The sequence below is a fragment of the Dromaius novaehollandiae genome, chromosome 2 (assembly GCF_036370855.1).
Source record: "Dromaius novaehollandiae isolate bDroNov1 chromosome 2, bDroNov1.hap1, whole genome shotgun sequence".
Taxonomy (NCBI): domain Eukaryota; kingdom Metazoa; phylum Chordata; class Aves; order Casuariiformes; family Dromaiidae; genus Dromaius; species Dromaius novaehollandiae.
In genome coordinates, this window is record NC_088099.1 from 86,625,892 (window position 1) to 86,648,240 (window position 22,349).

The 22,349-nt window shown below is 36.2% G+C and overlaps 1 protein-coding gene across 2 annotated transcripts in view; it reads right to left on the minus strand.

The window, feature by feature from the left end:
- Positions 1–2,531: 2,531 nt before the first annotated feature.
- The window catches only part of CDH12 (cadherin 12), a 791,024-nt gene continuing 771,206 nt past the window's right edge, over positions 2,532–22,349 (minus strand). For both annotated transcript variants that reach the window (XM_064506878.1, XM_064506879.1), the window contains 4 exons: positions 17,549–17,670; positions 15,876–15,993; positions 10,362–10,613; positions 2,532–5,736 (listed from right to left, as the gene is read on the minus strand). In XM_064506878.1, coding sequence (XP_064362948.1) covers positions 5,237–5,736; positions 10,362–10,613; positions 15,876–15,993; positions 17,549–17,670 — 992 coding nt within the window. In that variant the 3' untranslated portion in view covers positions 2,532–5,236. The remainder of the gene's footprint in view (positions 5,737–10,361; positions 10,614–15,875; positions 15,994–17,548; positions 17,671–22,349) is intronic.

A 22,349-nucleotide genomic window follows, 5' to 3' on the forward strand; every position in this document is an offset into this window, starting at 1 on the left:
AATATTAGCAAAACATACTACTTGGAATCGCTGTTTTGTGCAAAGAAATTTTTCAAAGGTAATATTTTCTTTTCCTGTCAACCTTCCTTTTACACATCAGTTTTATCTGAAAAGAGGACAACTACCTGATAGAATTCAGTCTGGGCAATTGAAACCATTTTACAGCTTGTGATGGCCTGAGTCTATAATCTGATCATGTTACTGCTCAGCAGAACATACTAACATCACTGTGAACTAACATTATCTTCTCAGTGTTTTTAAGGTTTTAAGCTAACCTGTCTCTCTGTTGGAGGGAAGTGGGGATGATGAGGAAATTTGTCTCAAACAACAGTCTGCTGTTCCAAACCAAAATGCTAATGCAGATGTATCAGTTACTGTTGTTCAGGCTATAGGCAGTAACTTGAATATATTAAGTTTTGTCTACCTTCCCATATGCTGAAGATCATTACTATCAGTGTTCCTACCAGAAAGCAAAAACTGAAACCATGTAAATGAGTGACATTACTGAATATTGTTTCATTAACTCTACAGATAGACAGTTCAGGCCTAGAGAAGGTAATTTGCTCCACCGTGACCTATCAGTGGATCATAGCCACTCAGGCAAAGATTATCTTGGGTATCTGAATATGTATATTCAGATGGAGAGAGAGAGACATTATAAACATTTGTTCACTCCCTTAGAATATATGTAAAAGTTTTTTATAAGAATGACATCTGGAAACTATTATATTGTCTTTGCATTTAAGACAGAAGTATTTTTGGCTGGGGTTATGGCAATGAAAGTAAAAAGGAAAAAATTTGGGGGGGGATTTTCATTGCAAACTAAATTTAAATGCAAGACTTTTATAAATGAAGTAAATAGAATACCTGAAAAAAAACAGGAATTTATCTTAATTTTGCTCAGAATAGCAACTGTTCCTTCTGATTCGACAATTTATCTTGTTCTTGACTTAAATAAGAGGAGAAAAAGAATCAGGTTATTATAGAAATTGATTTGCCTTAACATAAGGTTGGGGAGGGGTTTAATAGAAAGTTTGATTTTCATTCACACTTAAATGTCACCACAATAGGGTTATTACTAGGAGTAGTTTCATTATTTGTTTTCATGAAGTTCTATAAAGCTCAAATATCTTTCTGTATGCACAGGATTGGAATATCTGTGTTATTAACATTAATGGGCTAATAATAATTGCAAAGAACTTTAACATCCAAAAGTCAACAAGTGAAAACCAGTCACTAGAGCCACATGAAATGCATGTAAACCAGTGAATTATTAGATTTTCTTTTAGTATTCACTTAGTAGAGGTTTGTTGCTTCACAGCAACAAAAGTCTTAAAAACTTCATAATCATAATGCAGTTAAATCTAAACTAATATAACATCTGCAGAACCATACCTTTCACTCGTGTGAAAGATCAGTTGTGTTTATTTGGATATGGACATTTTATTCTTAATCCAAGAATGCTTTCAAGGTAGTTTCTAGAATAATAACACTGTCAGTAATCTGTTCAGTCATTTATTGCTCTTTGCTCCATAATGAACTCTGCTTTCATAACCCAAAGTAAATGCTCAGAAACTGTGATTTGTTTTGAACAGCAAAAGTTAGAGCTAATTTATAAAATAAGTCACTATATTCATCAGATCTTTGTGAAGTGCAGTTTAAGAATAGCATTTTTTCTGATTTGTGAGATAGCATTCTTAAATCCACATTTTAGCAGTCTTTTGTGTTCTGACCTCAGGGAGAAATTGCCTGAATCTTTTTTAGTAGTGATATGTTCAGCTGCCTCTGGGGAGAGCAAGGAAGGCTTTTCCTTCTTCCCTGAAATTCCCATCAAAGATTCTGACATAAACTTATCTTCTGTTCTGTATATCCATCATGTAAACTTATTAGCAATATTTCCTTGCATGCTTCTGTTCTTATCTAAATTTTTTACCTTTAAACTTTTATTTCAGTATCACTAGTGGCATCATAACCAGTTAAATTAAAACATGGCATGTCTCAATACCTTCATGTGCAGAATGCATTTTACAGAATGTCTTATGATTTGCGGGAGACACTATTGAGACATTTAAGATCATAGGTTTATAGATGTTTGTGCAGCAGAATCTTACATTTGGAAATTTAAACCAAAATATTTCTCCCAATTTTATCACCTTGTGACTTCTGTGCCTTTCAACATTTCATATGCACTTTCCTGACACACTGATAATGTGAACGTTTAAAACTCTTTCTGAAATTGAGAAAAAGACAGACTTTCACTTTAAGGAGATCTAGATTGTGCAAAGGTTTGCAGAGGTTTTTCAAAGGTATAGTACTTAACAATGAAAGTAGGTATCTGATATAATTTGCAAATGCACAGAGGTACCTTAGTCCCATTCACTTCAAGTTGTCTCAGATGCGTTGACATATTTAAATACTGTAAATATCATATTTTTCTAATTATCTTTTGAGAAATAAGGTCTTAAAAATCTGACCAGTATCTTTTAGAAAGACAGTGATAAAATCATGGAATGAAACACAAACTTCCTGGATCCCAGATGGTGCATAAATGAAAAAAGACATCCTTTCCCATAGTTTTAAAGAGCTGTTTACAAAAATACCCCTGTTAGGTTAATATTGTTTGATCACTCTTTAAAAAAGAGTCTTAAATAAAAGATTTTAATTAACATTTTATGGGACAATTACAGCAGTAATTACATACCAATTAATTATTTTTTTTAATCTTCCTGGAGATTTATTAATTATATGATAGAAACATCTCAATTACAAATCTCTTAAATGTCAAAAATATGCATTTGATAATCAATTTGGTATTCATTTAGCATATAACAACTTGCTGGTAAATATGGATTGTGTATAGTAGCATGTTTCATACCACATTTTCTGTCTACCCATTTTGGAAGTCAGGCTCCCCTATAGGTTGTCCTGCTCAGAGTAAATGCCAGCCTGTGCTAGAGTCCTACAATTCTAACTTTCTTAGGAGCAAGCATGCCATGTGATGTCAGAAAGCCAAATTCTGCTCTCAGTTGTGTTGATTTTGCTAGTGAAATATGTGTCTAACAGTTACTAAGAGCAGAACTTGGCCACAAGGTTGCACATCTGTGACTGAAGAGCGTGAGATGCTTGTTTTAGCCTTGGCAGCAGGGAAGTGATTTAATTCTCCCTTGATACATGATGAAGCATTGCTAGGTACTGCCACAGGAGTGAATTTTGCATGAATCGAACCTGGGTTGTAACTGGTAGCAAATACCTGGTTTTCTACAAAGCCCTCTTTTTAGGCCCACTCTGCAGTACAAATTTGTCTCTGCTGTGCCACCAAGATACATGAAAATAAAATATCCCCTTCCACACCAAAATTGGTATGCTGGCATAGCAACTGACCTCACCACTCCATCTGCTCTCTTATGGTGTGAGAAGAGAGCTTTTGGTTCATCTTTCAGGGCACACAGGGTTCCTTTTCTGATAACAGAAAAAAACACCCTTTCTTTTTAGCATATGCTGTGTTTACTCTGCAGCGCTCTAAACTATGCCAACAGTGCTCTGAATTGTGCCCAATTGTCTGAACAATTCAAATGTTATTTAACTATACACCTTTTTAAATCTCTTTGGGAGTGCCATTATACCAACTTTGAAATATATTTAGATGTCCAAACATCAGTAAAGGGAACACTGTGTATGTTAATTATCAGGCCTGTGAGTTAACTATGTCTGGTAGTTACTAATTCTTCAGCGTTACAAAAGGTAAGCTGTAGGTGTGAGGTGAATAAAAGACTTCTGATTCATGAAAGACTCAGGCTGACATTGCCTGTGCCATTAATCATGAGTACAGTTCAAGCAGATTGTATAGCAATGCAGCGATTTCAGGAGAGTATAAGGATATACGCACTTTGGGGGCCATAAACCATTGTTTTACAAAATGCCTTAGATCATCAGAAAAAGTCACATAAAATAGTTTTACAAGAGATCTCCCACAGCCTAATGCCCTGCACCTATCTGTGCTTCTGATACCTGCATTTCTATGTTTATGCACTGGTATATACAGGAAGTGTGGACAAATATACTGTTTTATATTTTTATTCTGCCTCTGTGAATACTTTGGCAAAATGAATTAGTATAGTTTCCATCCTTAGAACACTCTCTGAAATGTCTGATGTGTGTCTGGCACCAAAATACGATGATATGCTGAACTGTAGCAAATGGTCAGTTGTACAGACTGAAATAACTCTCTCTATAATATGTATGTCTATAGTACCTACAGAGTAACAATATATTTGCAAAGAAAAGTGATATGGCGTTCTTTACATATATTCTTTAGTGATACTTACAAGCAAGAAAATGACTTTGTACTAAAAATACAATAATACCCTTAAAAAAACTCTCCATTTTATGTTCTAGTAATAGTCTTGTTTTAAATGAAGAGGGGGAGCCAAGGGATGTTTTGTTCATGTAAAGAAATAGCTGTTTTCATCTTTTTATTATTCTGGAAAAAATGTAGTATTTTGATGAACATTTTAAATACTCATTGATGTGTGCTAAGATCTTTTCCTTTTTTAATTCTGTCTTTACATCTTCAAAGTGAGCAATAGCATTTTAAATTTGAATTTTCAGTGAAATTTTGAAGGAAGAAATACGATGTCTTGACATACTGTTTTTGTCTTTAAGAAAAAATAAACAACCCCAAACCACAGAGCACTCCCCCCCCCCCCCCAGTTGTAGTCATTAGACATACTCCAGGAAGTTATCTTCATATTTGTTCTAAAATGATTAGAAGTCAGCACGTTGCTATTGCTTCTTGTCTTAGAGTTTATGTCCTTTATGTCCAATTTACTGTTCAGTTTTGTAACACCATCACAGCAGACTCTTTACCACTTAACTGATAAAAGTTTCAATAGGCACTTTAGTGGAATTACGAAAAAGCTACCACTCTTCCACCATGATGCCAGAAAGCTATCTTCTTTCCAAGTGATGTCAGTAAACTGTATCTAGTAGGCCTGAGCTTGTCTCAGTGTAATTCCAAAGTAACAAAATAACAACAACAAAAAGCTGTGTATATTACAGGATTTATCTTTCCTTCGCAGATCAAACCAAAACTGACAGTATGATAAATGTAGTACATTGCTGGAAACATTGCTGTCTTTTATAATCAAAGGAGTCTTGTCCTAATATAAAGCTTAGGTTTATCTTTTTAATTTGTTATTGGTTTACTTTTTTTTTAATTTAATCTTTGTACTTTTTCTTAAGTGACTTTGTCAGGGTTGTAACTTTCTTCTTCTCCAAACATGTCTGCCAAAATCTTAAAGCGAGGTCCCCAGTCACTCAGATAGTCATAATCCTGGTCTGCCTCTGTAGTGAGTGAATCTATAGAGCTGAGAGATTCTGCAACAGATCCATTTCCTTCATAGGCATATGTTGCCAAGGAGTCATAAGGGGGTGCAGTTGGGTCCACATCATTTTCACGCAGCCTTTGATTAATGAAATCTCTTATGTCTGTATTATCTTCTGCTGGTGGTCTCTGGCGTGGAAAACGCAAGGTATCTGGTTTTATGTCCCTGCGTATTTTGTTATCTTCAATCACTTTGGGATTCCTCAGGGCACCTATGTCGAAAGCCTGGGTGTCCTCTTCTCCACCTCCCTCATCATCATAATGGATAACATTATCTCTTATATCTTCTTTAGATGTCATCAGGGTATCCTTTTTCTTCTGCCTCCGTAGTGCTACATACAGTACCACAATGACTGTAATGAGAGAAAACTTAAGTTAAGACATGCACAGAAATAATTTGCTACTGTGATGGCGTATCATTATATCCTCCTTTGAAAGTTGCAAGCAATCAAAGGGGTTTTTTTTCCTTAGAAGATATGCTCCTATTGTTTTTAATAACAGTGCTCTAGCCAGTGAAAAGGCATTTGCTATTTGATGTATGAATCTAACTTTCCTGCTAGTTGTGCTATTGAAAGAAGTAGCAAATAATTTTCCTACTAGCTTGCTTTATGAGAAAATAGAGTTGTACAGGACTTCAACTTTTTAGTTCAGAGGGAGAGATGTGATTTTTTTTTTAAATGCCTTCTGTAGCAGAATAGAGAAAAAAAATCTAATTCCCCATGACATGGATGAACAAGGAGCTCCGGACTAAACTCAAACATAAAAAGGAAGCATACAAGAGGTGGAAGCAGGGACATCTCAACTGAAAGGAATATAGAGACACTGTGCAAGTACCCAGGGATGGGGTTAGGAAAGCCAAAACCCACCTAAAGTTAAAACTGGAGAAGGATGTAAAGGGCAACAAGAAAGGCTTCTACAGGTACATCAGCAGCAAAAGGGAGAGTAGAGAAAATGTGGGCCCACTGCTGAATGGGGCAGTGGGCCCTGGTGACAAAGGACACTAAGAAGGCAGAGGTACCAAATGCCTTCTTTGCCTCAGTCTTTACTGGTAAGACTGGCCTTCAGGAATCTCAGGTCCCTGAGACCAGTGGGAAAGTCTTCCCAGCAAGAAAGACTTACCCTTAGTGAAGGAGGATCAGGAAACATATTAAAAAAAAAAAAAAAAAAAAAAAGGAAATACACAAGTTCATAGGATCTGAAGGAATGCACCCGTGGGTGCTAGGGGAGCACCTTGCAAGGCCAGTTGTGATGATCTGTGAAAAGTCATGGCAATCAGGAGAGGTGCCTGAGGACTGGAAGAGAGCAAATGTCACCGCCCTCATCTTCAAGAATGGCAAGAAGGAGAATCTGGGGAACTACAGGCCTGTCAGCCTCACCTTGATTCCTAGGAAGGTGATGAAGCAGCTAATCCTGGAAACCATTTCCAGACACATGAAGGACACAAAGGTGATAGGGAGTAGTCAACATGGATATACGAAGGCAAAATCATTCTTAACCAACCTGATAGCTTTTTACAGTGAAGTGACTGGCTTGATGGATGAAAGGGGAACAGTGGCTGTTGTGTATCTCAACTTTAGAAAGACTTTTGACACTGAATCTCATAACATCATCACAGACGAATTGAGGAAGTGCTCACTAGACAAGTGGACAGTGAGGTAGATTGAAAATTGATGGAACTACCAAGCTCAGAAGGTTGTGATCAGCAGGATGAAGTCCACTGGAGGCAAATCACTAGTGGTGTCCCCCAGGGGAGGATAATGGGGCCAATACCATTTAACATCTTCGTTGGTGACCTGGATGATGGGACAGAGCACACCCTCAGCAAATTTGCAGGTGATAGAAAACTGAAAGGAGTGGCTGATATATCCAATGATTAGGCTGCCATTCACATGGACCTTGACAGGCTGGAGAAAAAGGGGCTGACAGGAATCTCATGAAGTTCAAAAAAGGGAAATGCCAAGTCCTGCACCAGGGAAGGAATAACCCCCTGCACCAGCCCAGGCTGAGTGGCGACTGGCTGGAGATGAGCTTTGCAGAGGACCTGGACAGTCCTTCTGAACCAACAGTACCCTGTGCTGCATTAGGAAGATCACTGCCAGCAGGTCGAGGGAGGTGATCTTTCACCTCTACTCAGCTCTGGTGAGGCCACATCTGGAGTGGTGTGTCCGGTGCTGGCCTCCTCAATACAGAAGAGACATAGACGTACTGACATTAGTTTAGCAAAGGGCCACTATGGTGTTTAAGGGACTGGAGCATGTCTCATATGAGGGAAGACTGAAAGAGCTGGGACTGTGTAGCCTGGAGAAGAGAAGGCTCGGGGTGGGGGGGGTTCTTATCCATGTGTGTAAATACTCGATGGGAGAGTGTAAAGAAGATGGAGGGAGACTCTTCTCAGTAGTGTCCATTGACAGGACAAGAGGCAATGGGCAGAAATTCAAACACAGGAAATTCCATTTATACATAAAAACTTTTTTACTTCAAGGGTGACCCAAAACACTGGATCAGGTTGCCCAGTGAAGTTTTGGAATCTCCATCATTAGAGATACTCAAAACTTGACAGGGCAATGTCTTGAGCAACCTGCTCTATTCGACCTTGCTTTTAGCAGGGAGTTTGGACTAGGCAATCTCCAGAGGTCATTTCCAAACTCAGCTGTTGTGGGATTTTATGATTCTATCTAATATAAACTGTTAAAGACAATTTTATTCAGAATGGCAACTGAGAAAGTTTCCTACAGCTTTGTGTGTTTTTTCACTCTTTTTTCTTTGAAGATATATTTCACTGAACACAACACCTTTCTGCAAAATCTGCTTGTAGTAAACTGGCATTTTGATACATTAAATTCTCTGACTTTGGTAGAAATGACAATGTTCTATGTGCTGATGATGAAGTAACATAATAATGAATGAAGAGTTGCAGTGATTAAATATTTATGGTCAGGCTTGTGTAGTTTAGAATAACTTCTGATACTGGTATATGTTGACTGTATTTTATGTAGAAATGGCTTCAACAAGAATAACTTCAAATACAACTTTAAAGACTCTGTATCAGGCTAGGTCCACAGCAAGATTATCAGTGCAATAGTAAGCATGAGAAAGCCTGCATGTAAAATAAACGTCATTCTTTTGGGTTACACACAGCACTGGAGATCTCATTATATATAAATTAATTTTTGTAGGAAATATTACCAGGTTGATTGGAAGGAAAAGAATTATTAAAAGACCAAAACCTCTCTTCTGAACTCAACATGAGTATCTCAGTCTAGAGTTCTGTGGAAAGCAGGAATGAAAATATCTCCTTTAGTTTGGTATATGCATCAATCAGCAGCAGAGCTGATAAGGAGTTCTTTCACGTAATTATTTTTGTTTGAATTATTGCTGTTTTATTGAAATAAAATGTAATTTGTTTCAACAAACCATTAGAAAAAGATAAACACAGTTTTTTTGAAGGCATGCATAATTACCTAGCTAATTTCAGGAAAATTCAGCCTTCTAGTATTTCTGTTTCCCCAGAAACTCTGTCACAGTAAATGATCTTTGGACTAAAAGCACAAAGCTCTCTGCTGCTTAGTTAGTTCACACAGTCCAGATTACTGTACACAAGGCTGGCAACTTGAAAGACTTTGCTAAGGCCACATGTTTGGGCCTTCTAGACACTTTGCTCTGTAAAAGACAGCTTAGATATCCTGAAAATCCTACCTTAAGCTGGAGCTCTAAATGAGTGTGTTCCTATCTGTTCTTGTGACAGTGAACTAAAACTCTTGGTTTCATAATGGAATTTGTTTGACACTGAGGCTTACTGTGAGCTGCTTTTATCTGCAAAACCCCTAGAAGTAAAAAGGTAGCTCTGGGAATTGTGGTAGATGAGACAATGATCTGCGCTGAGTATATTTATTATTAATTCCCACTCCATGGGAAGTGTGAACATTTGTAGTTCCATTCTGATTTGAAACAACATTTTTCTCACAATGTAACATTTTTACACAGAGCAGAAATTCTGAATTTTAATTCTGCTACTCAGAAGCAGACTCCTTCTGCTACTCCTTATGTAACCAAGAACCTGTAGTAATTTACTTAGGTGGTAAATTACTATATTTATCCAAATACAAAGAGGTATTCATACAGTATATTCAGTGGCCCATAGCTCTTTTTGCCTACCCATTAGGCCTACATAAGGAGTAGGCCTGAGGTCTAAGAAGCCTGATACTACCAAGACAAGGCATGGACCAGCATCTGTAAGTAGTGGTTGGCATTACACAGTCAACAGTGTGCCTATGTAAACTACAGAATACCTGTATTTCATTATCGGTTCATTATTTTTATATATATATAATATCTATTATTATATATACTATATTATAGGTGTGCATGAGTATCGATTAACCTTGGCTTGCTGAAACAAAGACAAGATTTAAATATAATATAGATCCAGATGGCAATGCCACATTACGGAATTCATGCCTGCCTTAAATGAAAATGTTCCTGTTGAGTTTTATAATGGTCTAGCCCGGCACAGTCTGTATGCATTACAACTATACTCTCCTCTCTCGTTTCATCATTCTTTTTTCTTAATCACTCACAAGTTGATATTAAGAATTAAATATAAGCCCTTACTAAGCCCTTTGCTGCTGCTGCTGTCAGTAGGACTTGCCCACCTTAGTAATTTTAAGTATATGGATATCAGTTCTTCAAGAAAGGTATTTAATCAAAACCGTTTCAGAGAAAAATTTGCATTTCAGATTCCACTGGAAGCTAGTTCTCTTTATGCAATAAGAAATATGTAGATGTTAGTAAATTCGCATTCATGGTCAGTGCTTTGGGATGTTTTTCTAGAAAGAAGCAGCACAAAATTTCTCATAAACAGTCAAGTATTTTCAATGACTTTTGTTAAACAGATGAAACTAATGACAACACAAGCTAAGTCAGAGGTGAGTTAGAAGAGTTAGAATATCACACTTCACATGATGCTGCGAGAACTAACCTAGAAGTATAACAATGCACAACAGGATCGCGATCAGTGCGCCTGTGCTGAGGCCTACTGGTAAGAAGACTGCTTCCACGTTGCAGGACAGGATGGTACCATCAGCATCACACCTACAGACCCGGATAGTCATCGTGTTTGTGCTGCTCTGGGCAGGGTAACTGCTGTCTTCTATCACCACTGGAAGAAAATGTAGCTCTTGCTGCCTTCTGCTGTAACCATTTCTCCTGGTTTCAATCCCAGCTGTGTTGTCTGTAAAACATGGCACAGTCATGACAGGATTTTTACTGTGATGTACTCCAGTTCACATTTTAAGTTGGTATCACCTTAAATGGTAGGAAGTTATTCCATCTTTGAAACTCAGTGGATTACACACTTTCTGTAATTACCTTGTTTTATCATTACAGAAGCTGTTATAATCTGATTGGTATAGCTAAGAAATCTACTTTTTGCAGAGCATCAAATAATCTTCTGTTTCTTGTAAATAAATCTGGCTCAAGTTGACAGCTAACATTTCAAAGAAGACATAACTAAAAAAAAATGCATTACAGGTATTAGATTAGGAAGGCTTTTCAGTTTTTCCTTTCTCATTATGTCCTTTTTATAACCTAAGACCATGGTCCAAAAGACTTTGATTGCAAGTGTATTTAGGACTTGAGTCTATTAATGAATTCATTTCCTTTTCAAACTAAAAGATACCTGGGCAGACTGCAAAAACTTTCTCATCCCATTAAAAATAAGTACAGAAATGAACTGAGTGGTTTGTAGACAGTACATTTCCCACTATTTAGTCACGGATGTGTTCAGAGCTCCCAGAAGTTATGTTTTGTCATTTCTTCCCAGTACCTATCCATTTGCCACTGCTTTTCTTGACTCAGACAAACCAGAGTAGCAAGGAAATGATGTGCAGATTAGAAGAATTACATTGAAAGCTAAAAGAAAGTGAAGTTAGCAGGGAATTAGCTGACAGGTCTGAATGAGGGTAGCCTGCAGCAGTCCCTGTTTTGCCATCTTACCCATGTGGTTTACTCTATCTTTGAAGGTGTTGACTAGCTGTCCCTGTTATGCCTTTTATCACAGCTTGGAGTTTTGTTACTAGGTATTAAGGGCCCTTAATTCAATGTGCAAGTACATGTGTGCAATTCCGGTAAAGGAAGAATAAGATTAATAACAAGGAAGCCTAAATATCCAAAATAAGAAGTGTTTTGACCAGGGACCATTCAGAAAGGACTTAATTGACAAAAGACTTACGTCAGAAGTCATGATTTTATCAAACTCAAATATTGCAGGTGGACATGTTAAATTCAGTGACATTTAGTTTTGAAAAATAAATTGTTCTTTTACTGTTTGATTTTGATACTCTAAGAATATTTCACAATTGTTTACATCGAACCAACTTCCATCTTCAGTTTGTCCTTTGTCTGTATGATTAAGCATCCGCAGTATATATAAAGTTTTATATCTAATCTGAAATCATCCAGCTTCATCTTCCCATTACTTCTATTCATTTTTTTCCAATTGCAATGGTAAAGATCACTTTAACATGTAGTACAGTGTAACCAAACGGCTTTCCATTCTCCTTCGAGAGGAACCAAACAAACTGAGCTCTTAAGTCTTTGGCTTTGAATATTTTTTGTTGTTCTTTTATGACCCTCTTCCATTTGTTCAAGGTCCTCTTGAAAATACAGACACAGGCACATGTTTGAACTTTACACAGAAGCAGTCTGATGCTGAGACTCCTTCCGGCTTTTAGGTCTGTCTCTTCACAATAGATTAATTTTCAGGCCATGCAGGACAGGGAATTGTCTGGAGGAAAGGAAAATTCTCTCTTTTACATGGGCAACCATTTGTGCTCAGCAGGAAAAATTAATTTAATTAAGTTGATTCCTGGAAAAGTATGGAACCTGGAAAAGTTTATTTTCTTGGATGTACGTATAGGCATGTTATCTCTGTTGTAATATCATACCATATTTATCACACCATATTTAGCTGTATAGAATAGCACTAGCTGTTGGGCTTGTTTAAAAAAGGCAAAAGGCATCTTGATTCATAAAGGTATTAACTGTAATGCAGTGAACAAGATTGTCTGCTCAAAAAAAAAATCAAGATTCCTCTCACGAAGTCTCTGCTTGGTACCAACATAATTGCCAGCTCAAAAATTATGATATTTATATTTTTAAAAGGTGTCCTTGTGATAGGGACAGTAAGGTTGTGTTATTAGACCTCTCACCTAGGCACAAAGCAGACCTTCCAGCTCTTTGGCAAAGACAGAAGATAATGAAAATGCACTACAGATTTTCTGTTTGGACAGATTTTTCTAATAGTACTGTAAAATCTTCAAAAATTATGAAATCTGTTATGTTTGGAAAATATTCCACAAAAGCTTTTTTCTGTCTCACTTACATTTATGAAATAATGTAATTCTTTCTTCTTTTTCAATGTGTGTTAAGAAATGCTTTTAAGATTGTGCATATATTTATATATATATATGTATATATACACACAAATATGTATGCATGCAAAATTGTGTATCTTTCCTTGGTGGCTTCTAATTCCATTATATGGGACTACCACATTTCTATTTATACAAAAGAGAAAGGTTGTTAACTGGACAAATCAGGAGTCATCTGATTGTCAACACAGCTTGAAAAAAATGACGAATTTAGTTATGTAATAATACTTAAGCAATTTCCTCACCAAACTCATATGCTAAACACACTTTTCAAAGGCTGTAAATCAGAAAGGTCATTGAGTTTAATTACTGTATGACTTTTTTGAGTTTAAAGGCTCTCTTGAAGAATTAAATATTTTAAAGAGACCCGAGGAGAACTGGAAGACTTTTACATTTAAGAAAAAAAAGTTTGTAATTATTTGAAACAATTTAATCTTGGTGAAATTAAAGGATATTTCAACAATGGGCAGGAAAAAAAATGAAGTTAAAATGCTAAATAAATCCCCATGAAAAGAACAAAGATGTTTAGAAATATACTGTATTTACCTTATACGACTACATATTTATGAAGATGTTACCTATGAGGGTCTTCAAATGTGTTTAAAAGTGAAGGAATGGAAATAATTCCTGTAAAATATGGGCAAGCTCTAAAGAGATATATTTGCCTTCTTCCACAAAGATATAAAGAGAGATCGTATATGTTTTTTCTGTATTATAATCCTTAGCAAAGTTCAGCAATTTTCTAAGGAAATATTACAGATGGAGAATAAAGAAACTATAGTGCGACATTATGGGGAGGAGTGTCAACCTCCACTTTACCCAAATTTTACAGTCCAGTGGGACACAGATGTCAAGCATTTAAATCTTGCTTGGCATGATTATCTTAGATATTGAAATGCCATTGTATTTTTAAATACTGGTAGCTGTTAAAATCAAACTGTTTAGACAAAGCATTTCTGGAGAAAAGTAATGACCTCATCTTCTAAGAATAGCACTAAGGGGATTTAATTCCATTAGAAAGTTGTCCTTAATATTCATTGAACTGTGTCTCAATATAACTATTTGAATTGTCTCTACTAAAATGCTGGGCTACATTTTTTTCTGGTTTCATAAGATAATATTATTCACATTCCCCATTTTATTAATTATTATGGCTTCACTATATGCTAAATAGTATTTACAAATCTTTAAGTGAAATTCTTTGCTCAGCTGAAAAGTCTTTTTAGCTATCTATGATGTATTAAGACAGAAGTAACTCATAAGTTTGGGAATAACCATTTTTGTCTTCTTCACAAAGAAGCTATACCAAAAAAGAGACCATAATCTAATAAGCACAGTTTATTTTTCTGCTGTTTCAAATTTAATTTTTCCTGAACTTTCTTAATGATAACTGCATTCATGTTTAGTAGTTGTGCTTATTTTGTTGGCTTTAGTTTTGGTATTTCCTAACATTGGCAAAAGTGTGTGGCTTCAAAAATCATTTGAGTCATATACTTAACTGGTTAAAAAAAGAATAATAAGTGGCCTCTCCAATTTTTTTTATTCTCTAGATTATCCACTTCTAGTCCTTCTTCAGATGAGATTACTTAATTCTCAGGAACATGAAACTTTGGCAACATACTTGACATCTCAAATTAAAATTAAGTAATTAAAAATTAAATAATTTTACTTAAAAGCAACACTTAAAACTTACATCCTTAAATAGGGAAAGAAATGATACTGAATTTTATTGGATGTTTTCTTTGCAGAGTACTGTAGAACTTTTTTACCAAGAGCTCATCATAACAGTATTCTTCTTCAGCAATTACCTAATCACTGATAAACATGCTAAAAATTTCTTTCCATATTTGTTTCAAATAATTAGTGGGGAGAAATTTGTTGCAGTTTATTACAACATATTATAAAAGGGCAAACATCAATACCGCCAGTATATAAAGTACTTACGTAGGTACCTGAAAAAGGACTTAGAGATTGGAACTGTGTACACATTTGTCATGTTAAAAAAAAAAAAAAAAAATCTTATTCAGCATCTGCCCAAACCAGGAAGTTCTTAAACTCTGTAGCATCCTGCACACCTGCCCTGGGCTTGGATAGGCCTGCCCCAGCATCCATGCTTTCCTTTACCTGATCCATATATCTTACTTTAAGATAAGGAACCTTCTCTCTTAAGGGACCTGATTAGTTGTTACGCCTTCATACTTGGTATGATAGTTGTTATCATTAATTGTTACTTTATCATCAGTCTTATGATAAGTACCACTTTGGTACCACTTTGTGAAGAAACAAAGTACAGTGCAATTACTTTGGCAGCAAGGGTATTGGATTCTATATAAACAATATAAAAAGTACGGACTGGTAATATGAAGAAAGAATTTCCCTACCAACCACCAAATCAGGAAAAAGTAAGTAACAAACAAAAATGCTCAGAGGTTTTTTAGCTGTTTCTGTTCACAAGAGTATATGCTTGAAGATGCCTTTTCATCTTGGATTGTTCTTTGCCATTTATTGAGAGCATTGAAGTGAAAAAGAAAGAAGAGATGATCAGTTATGAGAAAAATTGGGGAAAAAAATAGAGACGTTAATCATAAATCCACAAGTTATGCAGGGTGTTGTGGGATGCCATTATACTGCAGCAGGACTGTACATATTTAAAACTAATTCTCCTGTAGGACTACATTTCCTTCAGAAAGCACAATAACTAGCTACTTTTAAAACAGTCAGCAAGGTAATAATATTTGTATGCCTTGTTTAAAAGTACATCTCCATTGGTAAATGAGTTCTTCCTGAGATACTGAGAGATAAAAGGAAAAAGTAAAACAGCTAGTAGTAATTTTGCATGCCTATAGGAAAATCTCAGAGTGCCATAACCATTCCTGTCCCCTAAAATGAGAAAAGATGCAAGACCTGAATTTATACTAATATATATCCGACTGTTTAACAATTATAAAAATGTGTTAAATAAAAAGTTCATCTGTAGGCACGACTGTAATATGAAGTAATCATAATTGTCATTAGAATTTCAGTCTGCTGCTCTGAAAGAGAGATATGGGCAAACAACTTACTTCTGTAGTCATGGACTGTGAAATTTGGTTTGTTGGAAGCCTCAGGTGACAGTCTGAAGGAAAATCTTTGCCCAGCTGGTGACAAATCTTTGTCTGCTGCAGTGATAGTCTGTATTACCTGAAATCAGATTAAAATTAAATTTGAAGTCAGTTCACTCTTCTAAAAGAAGCAGTTTTGTAGAAGTGGAAGGTGATCCTCAGATGAAACAATGACAGTGAACATCCTGACGGATTATTCTCCTTCCTCTAATGTGTTGGGAGGTAAAGGCAAGAAGTCTGAATGCTACAACCTCCAGAGGACTGGTGATGTCCCACAAGGTCTCACTGAGACATATCTGAAGGAGATTAGAAAAATTTGCCATATACTTGACTGCAGAAATATTTAATATTTGTGCTTTGTATCAAAATACTCGTGATTGTTTGCAAGTCTGATAGAATAATTAAAGATAGTTCAGTTTATCTGGTACCACTACTATTACTGCTAGTACATGCTGCAGTACTTCACGAAAGTGCATCCTAATGTTACAGCCTGGAATGAAGTAAAGAGAGTTGAAAGGTCTGCACCATGGAGAAATATTGGGGCAAGAACTTTTGAGTCCAAGTCCTATCTACTGGATTTCAGGTAAGCACAGTGCAGTTAAAGTGTTTCATGGCAGGGATTTCCACTGATCTTTTAAAAAGGGAGGTAACTTTTCATGTAACGAAGGTCTAAATATTTATAATTTTTGTACTTCAGTGCTTATCTGAGCCTTCTCTGTAAAAGACTCCCTTTTCTACTTTTACTGAACTGATAACTACTAACTAGTAACAAACTACTAAGTATTGGATAAACCACAAGTTAAATTAGATTCCTTAGTAAATAGTTGAAATACATAAAATAATGTGATAGGAATATCTTTGGGAGTCATGGCCAAATCCATAATAAAAAGGTTCAGATATACTATTTACCTATTACATACATGCAAAGGGGAGTCAGTGATTACAGGGCAGGCTGAATATGTTCATTCCATGGCTGGCAGTAACTCACAGAGTTGAAGAGGTGAAGTTATAAGCCTTATCTTGGAAAAAATATTGGCAGCTAATATGTGTGATGGTAGGCCTTGGCACTTTGTGGTACTACTTTGTTTAATTGTGCAAAATTTGTGCAGAAGGCCCAGATGTCACCAGCCTCTGGGACAAGCTTTTCCTCACTGAGTTCTTTATTGACACTAGCATCACTCACAGTATAAGATGACATTCTGAGTCCAAAAGAGGTTTTTCATGTTATGTATATGCTTATAAAAACAAGCTTTTAGCAGGATTGTCTTTGCAGTTTTCGTTCTTTTGCTCAGGATAGGACGCAGAGATGTGTGTAAGTCTATCCTACTCTGCTTACTCACTTGACTGCATTTTTTTTCCTTACATTTAAAGTTCTTCAAAGCACGAATTCTTTCTCTTATTATGGCTGTTCCCTGTACATTATAGGGTGGCTCTGGCTCATATATTCTGGGATAATAAAAATAAACAGACTGTAAAGGTCAACAACCAGAGATCCAAAAGGTGAGTATTTCTAACACAGGCATTTTTTTTTAAGTAGTCTAAAATGGTGTCATTTTTCAAACCAAGAAATGGCTATTTCTATAAATAATAAGGAAATAAAAAGCAAAATAGCAAGCATTATGGATTTGAAATACCTGTCCCGGTTTGGCATTTTCACATACAGATGTCTCATAGGGAACTGAAATTTCAGGAGGAAACTCGTTGACATCCAGGACATTTATTATAACGTTGACTTTGCTGGTTAATAGTGGGTTACCTATAAATGATTTTTAGGAGAAAAGCATTAAGCAATACTATTTATGTTTGTCGTCATCATCAGTGCCCATAACCTGTCATAAAATGTTTTGATCCTGGTACCATGACTTCTAAAAATCCTTGACTTAAGTTTACTTCTGATTTGTACTAAGAAGAAACCAGAAGCAAACTTCTTATCATGTTGTACCAGACTTGATCCATTACTCTTCATGGAATAAGGAATCAATCAACATGATTATGTTTATCAGAGCATAATTTACAGAAGTTGAAGGTGCACTTGTAATTATAGGTGCAAACTTTTCTCAGATCACTTTTGATGGAGTCTATGGAAAACACTTCCAGTGATTAAAACTGAATTCTGTGTTCCACTATGGGATGTAAAAAATCAATATTTATTACTTATCCCCTGTTTACCATTTCAAGATGATAATTAAGGAGGTAAGTGGAGCATACCCGTTTTGTAGGTGGAGAAAGTAACAGAGAAGGAATGGTACAAAGATTTGCTACAAACCAGAGTGAGCTGGTGGCAAATTTAGCAGTGAAATATATATGCTAGCATCCAACTCATGATTAGACCGTCAAGCTATGTTAAAACAGATAATCATTTAACTGTGTAAGCAGCAAATATTTATGTGCAAAATAAATGCTAAAAAATAGTGTACACTATCCTTCTGTTCGTTGTCTTACTAATGTAGATACCCTTCATCATTTACTAAGCTGACAGATTTTAGTTACTAGATGCATTTTATAAACAAGATTATGTACAAATTCAATGGCCAGCAGAAAGAAGACCAAGTTCAATACAAAGCAGATAAAATTCTCTTTTGCTGTATGCTGAGACACCTTACATGGTAGCAGGTACATAAAAACAGTTTAGCTGCTGAGCCAAAAGGATAATTTATCCCTTTGAATTTAAGAGTGACAGCCACAATGCAGTCACCATTAATTCTTCAAGAATTCCCCACTATGAAGTGTGGCTAATGTAAGAATGGCAGAATGGGGTAATGATTAAGAATAAGAAGAGCTTTTTTGAATCTTCAGACATAAATTAAACCTTTTACAGATACTCAGTTGTTTGCATTAGCTACTCACTTTGAAATCTGAATAAACCTTTGCACTTGTGGTGTTTATAACAGACATAGCAGGGGAGGAAGGTCACTTCCCAGGCCAACAGTATATTACCACTCAACATGCACAGAATTTCATGGTAGCAGTGTAGAAATCTTAAACAATTTCTTTCTTGTTCTTAGGAACTGTTAAACGCAGTTTTTTCAAGAGACCTCTGTCAAAGCCAAACGGTAGTCCAAAATGATTTCCAATTTAAGTTAAACTAGCTGCAAGTAAAACTTTGATTTATCTGTTTACAAATAGTAGATAAACTGGCCAGCCTTGGAATCCAAAAAAAAACCCCAAACCAAAAAAACAAAAAAACCCCCCAAATCTCACGATATTTGTAGTTTCTTCCTGTAATCATACCTAATATATAAGAGATTTTGACAATCAGTTTCTGTTCTCTTTGAAGTCTCATTCATTTCCAATTAAGCATCAACGCTGCTTGCAGGATCTCTCTGCATTGTACAGTATGAATGAGGCCAGCATTTGGTATAGCGGTTGGGGACTGGCAGAGATTCTTTAGGTAAACGAAGAGGCAAAAGAAATCTAGATCACTTGCTCACAGTTGAATTGGTTGCTTCCTACTAACAGGAAGAAAGGAAGTACTAAGAGGTTATTTTAGTCACTACAGAACAGGACCCTATTTCTGAAGAGACAAAGAGATCAAATGAGCTGTAAGTAGGTGAAGTTCACACAGCTACTGTCAGAAACAGGATCTAACTTGCAACTAGCCTGCTAGCAGTGTTCTTTGCGAAGAATATAGCAATTCACACACACTAACTCAGGTTTTCCTTGAGGTTTTATATTTTCATTTTAAGGCACAACACTGAACAACAGCAGTTCAGGATACCTGCAAGCATGTTAGAGATTAACACATTGATATGAAGGTAGAGTCATAGACATTCCTTTCTTTTTAGAAATACGTAAAAAAATGCCTTTCTGATAAAAGGATATACGTATTTCAAATTTGTTTGTCAGGTACACAACATATAGAAGATATTAGCTATCTTGATCATTCCAATTAAACATGTGAGTCTCTATAAAATATCTGCTTAGACTGTATTTCTGAAAGTGTCCTAAAGAAATTATTTTTTCAGAAGGAGTGTATACTCTGTGGAATATATATATTTTTTAAATGTACAGAAAGATTTGACATTGTGTCTTCCCTCAGAATCACTATAGAATGCTTTGGAAATATACATGCATATGTTAGTATAGTTTTTACATTTATTTTCCATGGATGACCAGCTTTATTTTCTCTGATTCCTTGAAAAAAATACTAGAGATCAAAATCTTTTCTGCTGTTTTCACAATGTAAAATTTTACCTTGAATAAGTGGTCAGCAAAAATCAAACATGAAAGTAAATAGAATTACTACAGTGTAAAATGGAACAACTTCTGGGTTCCACTTTATTGTGTGATTAATTTTCTTTCTAGTCTAGTCTGTACTAATATCAGTATTACTACTCATATCCACAAAGGAAGACTGCAGCGAGATTGTGTACCACTTTGAATCCATACAGAGTTAGTAGTGCTTGATGTGAACAAGGACGAAGAATTACATTTCAGATACCACTTTGCAAATTTGACCTGCGTTTTCTCTGTTTTGTTTGTTATTCCTATGAAAATCGAATCTATCTGAGCCCTATAAGGTCAGTAGTGACATGCATGCTTGTGTCAATGAGTGAGTCATTGAAAACATCTGCTCATGCCTTTTAAATCCAGATTACACAAAAGAGAAGACAAGTGGTTAAATCGTTAGCCTAGGAATTAAGATACAGTTTTCAATTCTGCCTGTATGATATAGGCAAATTACTTAGCTTCTCTTTTCCTCAAATTCCCTGTATGTAGGATAATGGCAACCCTGTTTATCATGATCTATTAACATCTTTTTGGTTCACGGATACTACAGTAAGAGAAAATGTTTAAAACGTTTTAGATAGACCTATGGAAGCATGTGAAGTCCAAGACATCTGAGAAGACAGATACTGACAGCCCATTACACCAGGTATGGAGAACTGGTGATTCTTTAATGCCATGTATGGTATGCAGGAGAGGATAACCTTCACCTTGAGCTTTAAGCTCAGGTTTCTTTAGCATTCACAAAACTTGAACCTAGAGCTATAGGAGGTAGGAAGATGGCTGGAGCAGGAAGGATTATGTTTATGTGATGGTTATATTTATTCTTAATCAGGCCTTGAGGAGGGGAAAGCAGAAACAAGATCTTCTGTATTTTATGTAGTTCCTGTTTTGTAAGACACAAAAGCTATTTCCATGCTGGGTAATTAAGTGGCAGTGGGGAACTTCTTCAGCACTGGAATGTGATTATTTATACTGTTAAATTCTTACAGCAGCCCTTATTGGCATGGTTTTGGTTTGGGGCAACTAATGGTCTCGCAGACAATTCAAATGCATATGCTGGGAGTTACTATGTACTAGGGACCACTCCCAAAGAATTGATTTATGTGTGGCCACCCTCTTTGGAAGGCAAGAGTGTTTAATAGCATAGAAATAGGCCATTCAGTGCCAGCTGGCCTCAGTGCTTGAGATGGACCCTAGGCATGTTTAATTTACTAGTAATGGACAGAGTCTGTGGGGTCAAAGACAATCAGAAAAAGCAACTATGCAGGCTGCTAGGGAGTTGATTTACGCTGAGAAGAAATTTACTCTAAGAGTTAAATTAAGAGTGTGGAGAACCTGTCTGACATCTGGTTTCTTATTTACTATTCTGCTACTTCTATGGATGTGTAAGGAACCTTCATGCTGCCTGCATTTCTGTGTCATCATCTGCATGTTAGCAACACAGTCACCCACCTCCCACCTGTGTTAGCAGCACAGTCATCTACCTCCCACTTTGGCCTGGGTTTCTCTACCGAGGACAAGAACCAAGTTGCAGTGTGTTGTGTTAAGCATGGCAGTGGGATATCTATCACCCCACACTGGCTAACCCCCTGAGATGTTCTCAAGGGTTGGCTGTGCTGCAGCTTGGAGACTGATTACCAGTTTATGTTTAGATCAGATGTTTGGCATTTCTTTAGGATTAGAAATAAAGAGCACAGGATAATGCTAATGCTGCATCATATAATCTCTGGTGCAAACAGGGATGAAGGGGCATGATCTGGAGTTTAGGGAAAAATTATCTCAGCATGTCTATCAAATAAATGCAGAATGAGGATGCTGGACATAAAAATATTTACAACAGCTATACCCAAACAACTGGGTTTTTAAACTTTCTTTTTCTCCCTAATGGGTGATGTTAACAAAGTTGATTTTAATAAACATACAGCATTTCCCTTCTGCTTCACTCTTGAAATGTTTTCTCTTGAAAAATGATAACTTCTGAGGCTTTAGTGCTAATACTAGTCAGACCAATCAACTTGTCTAAATGGTCTGAAAGTCTAAATGGTACATCTGTATCTATGTTTATATTAATCGACTGTCTGCTGCTATACTTAGCTATCTAAACTGTATGGTACTTGTGCCATTGTTTGAAAGGCAGCTTGATTGCTCAGAACTCATAACAGAACAAGACAGAATTATTTGCTGCGAGAAAAATGTAACATAAGC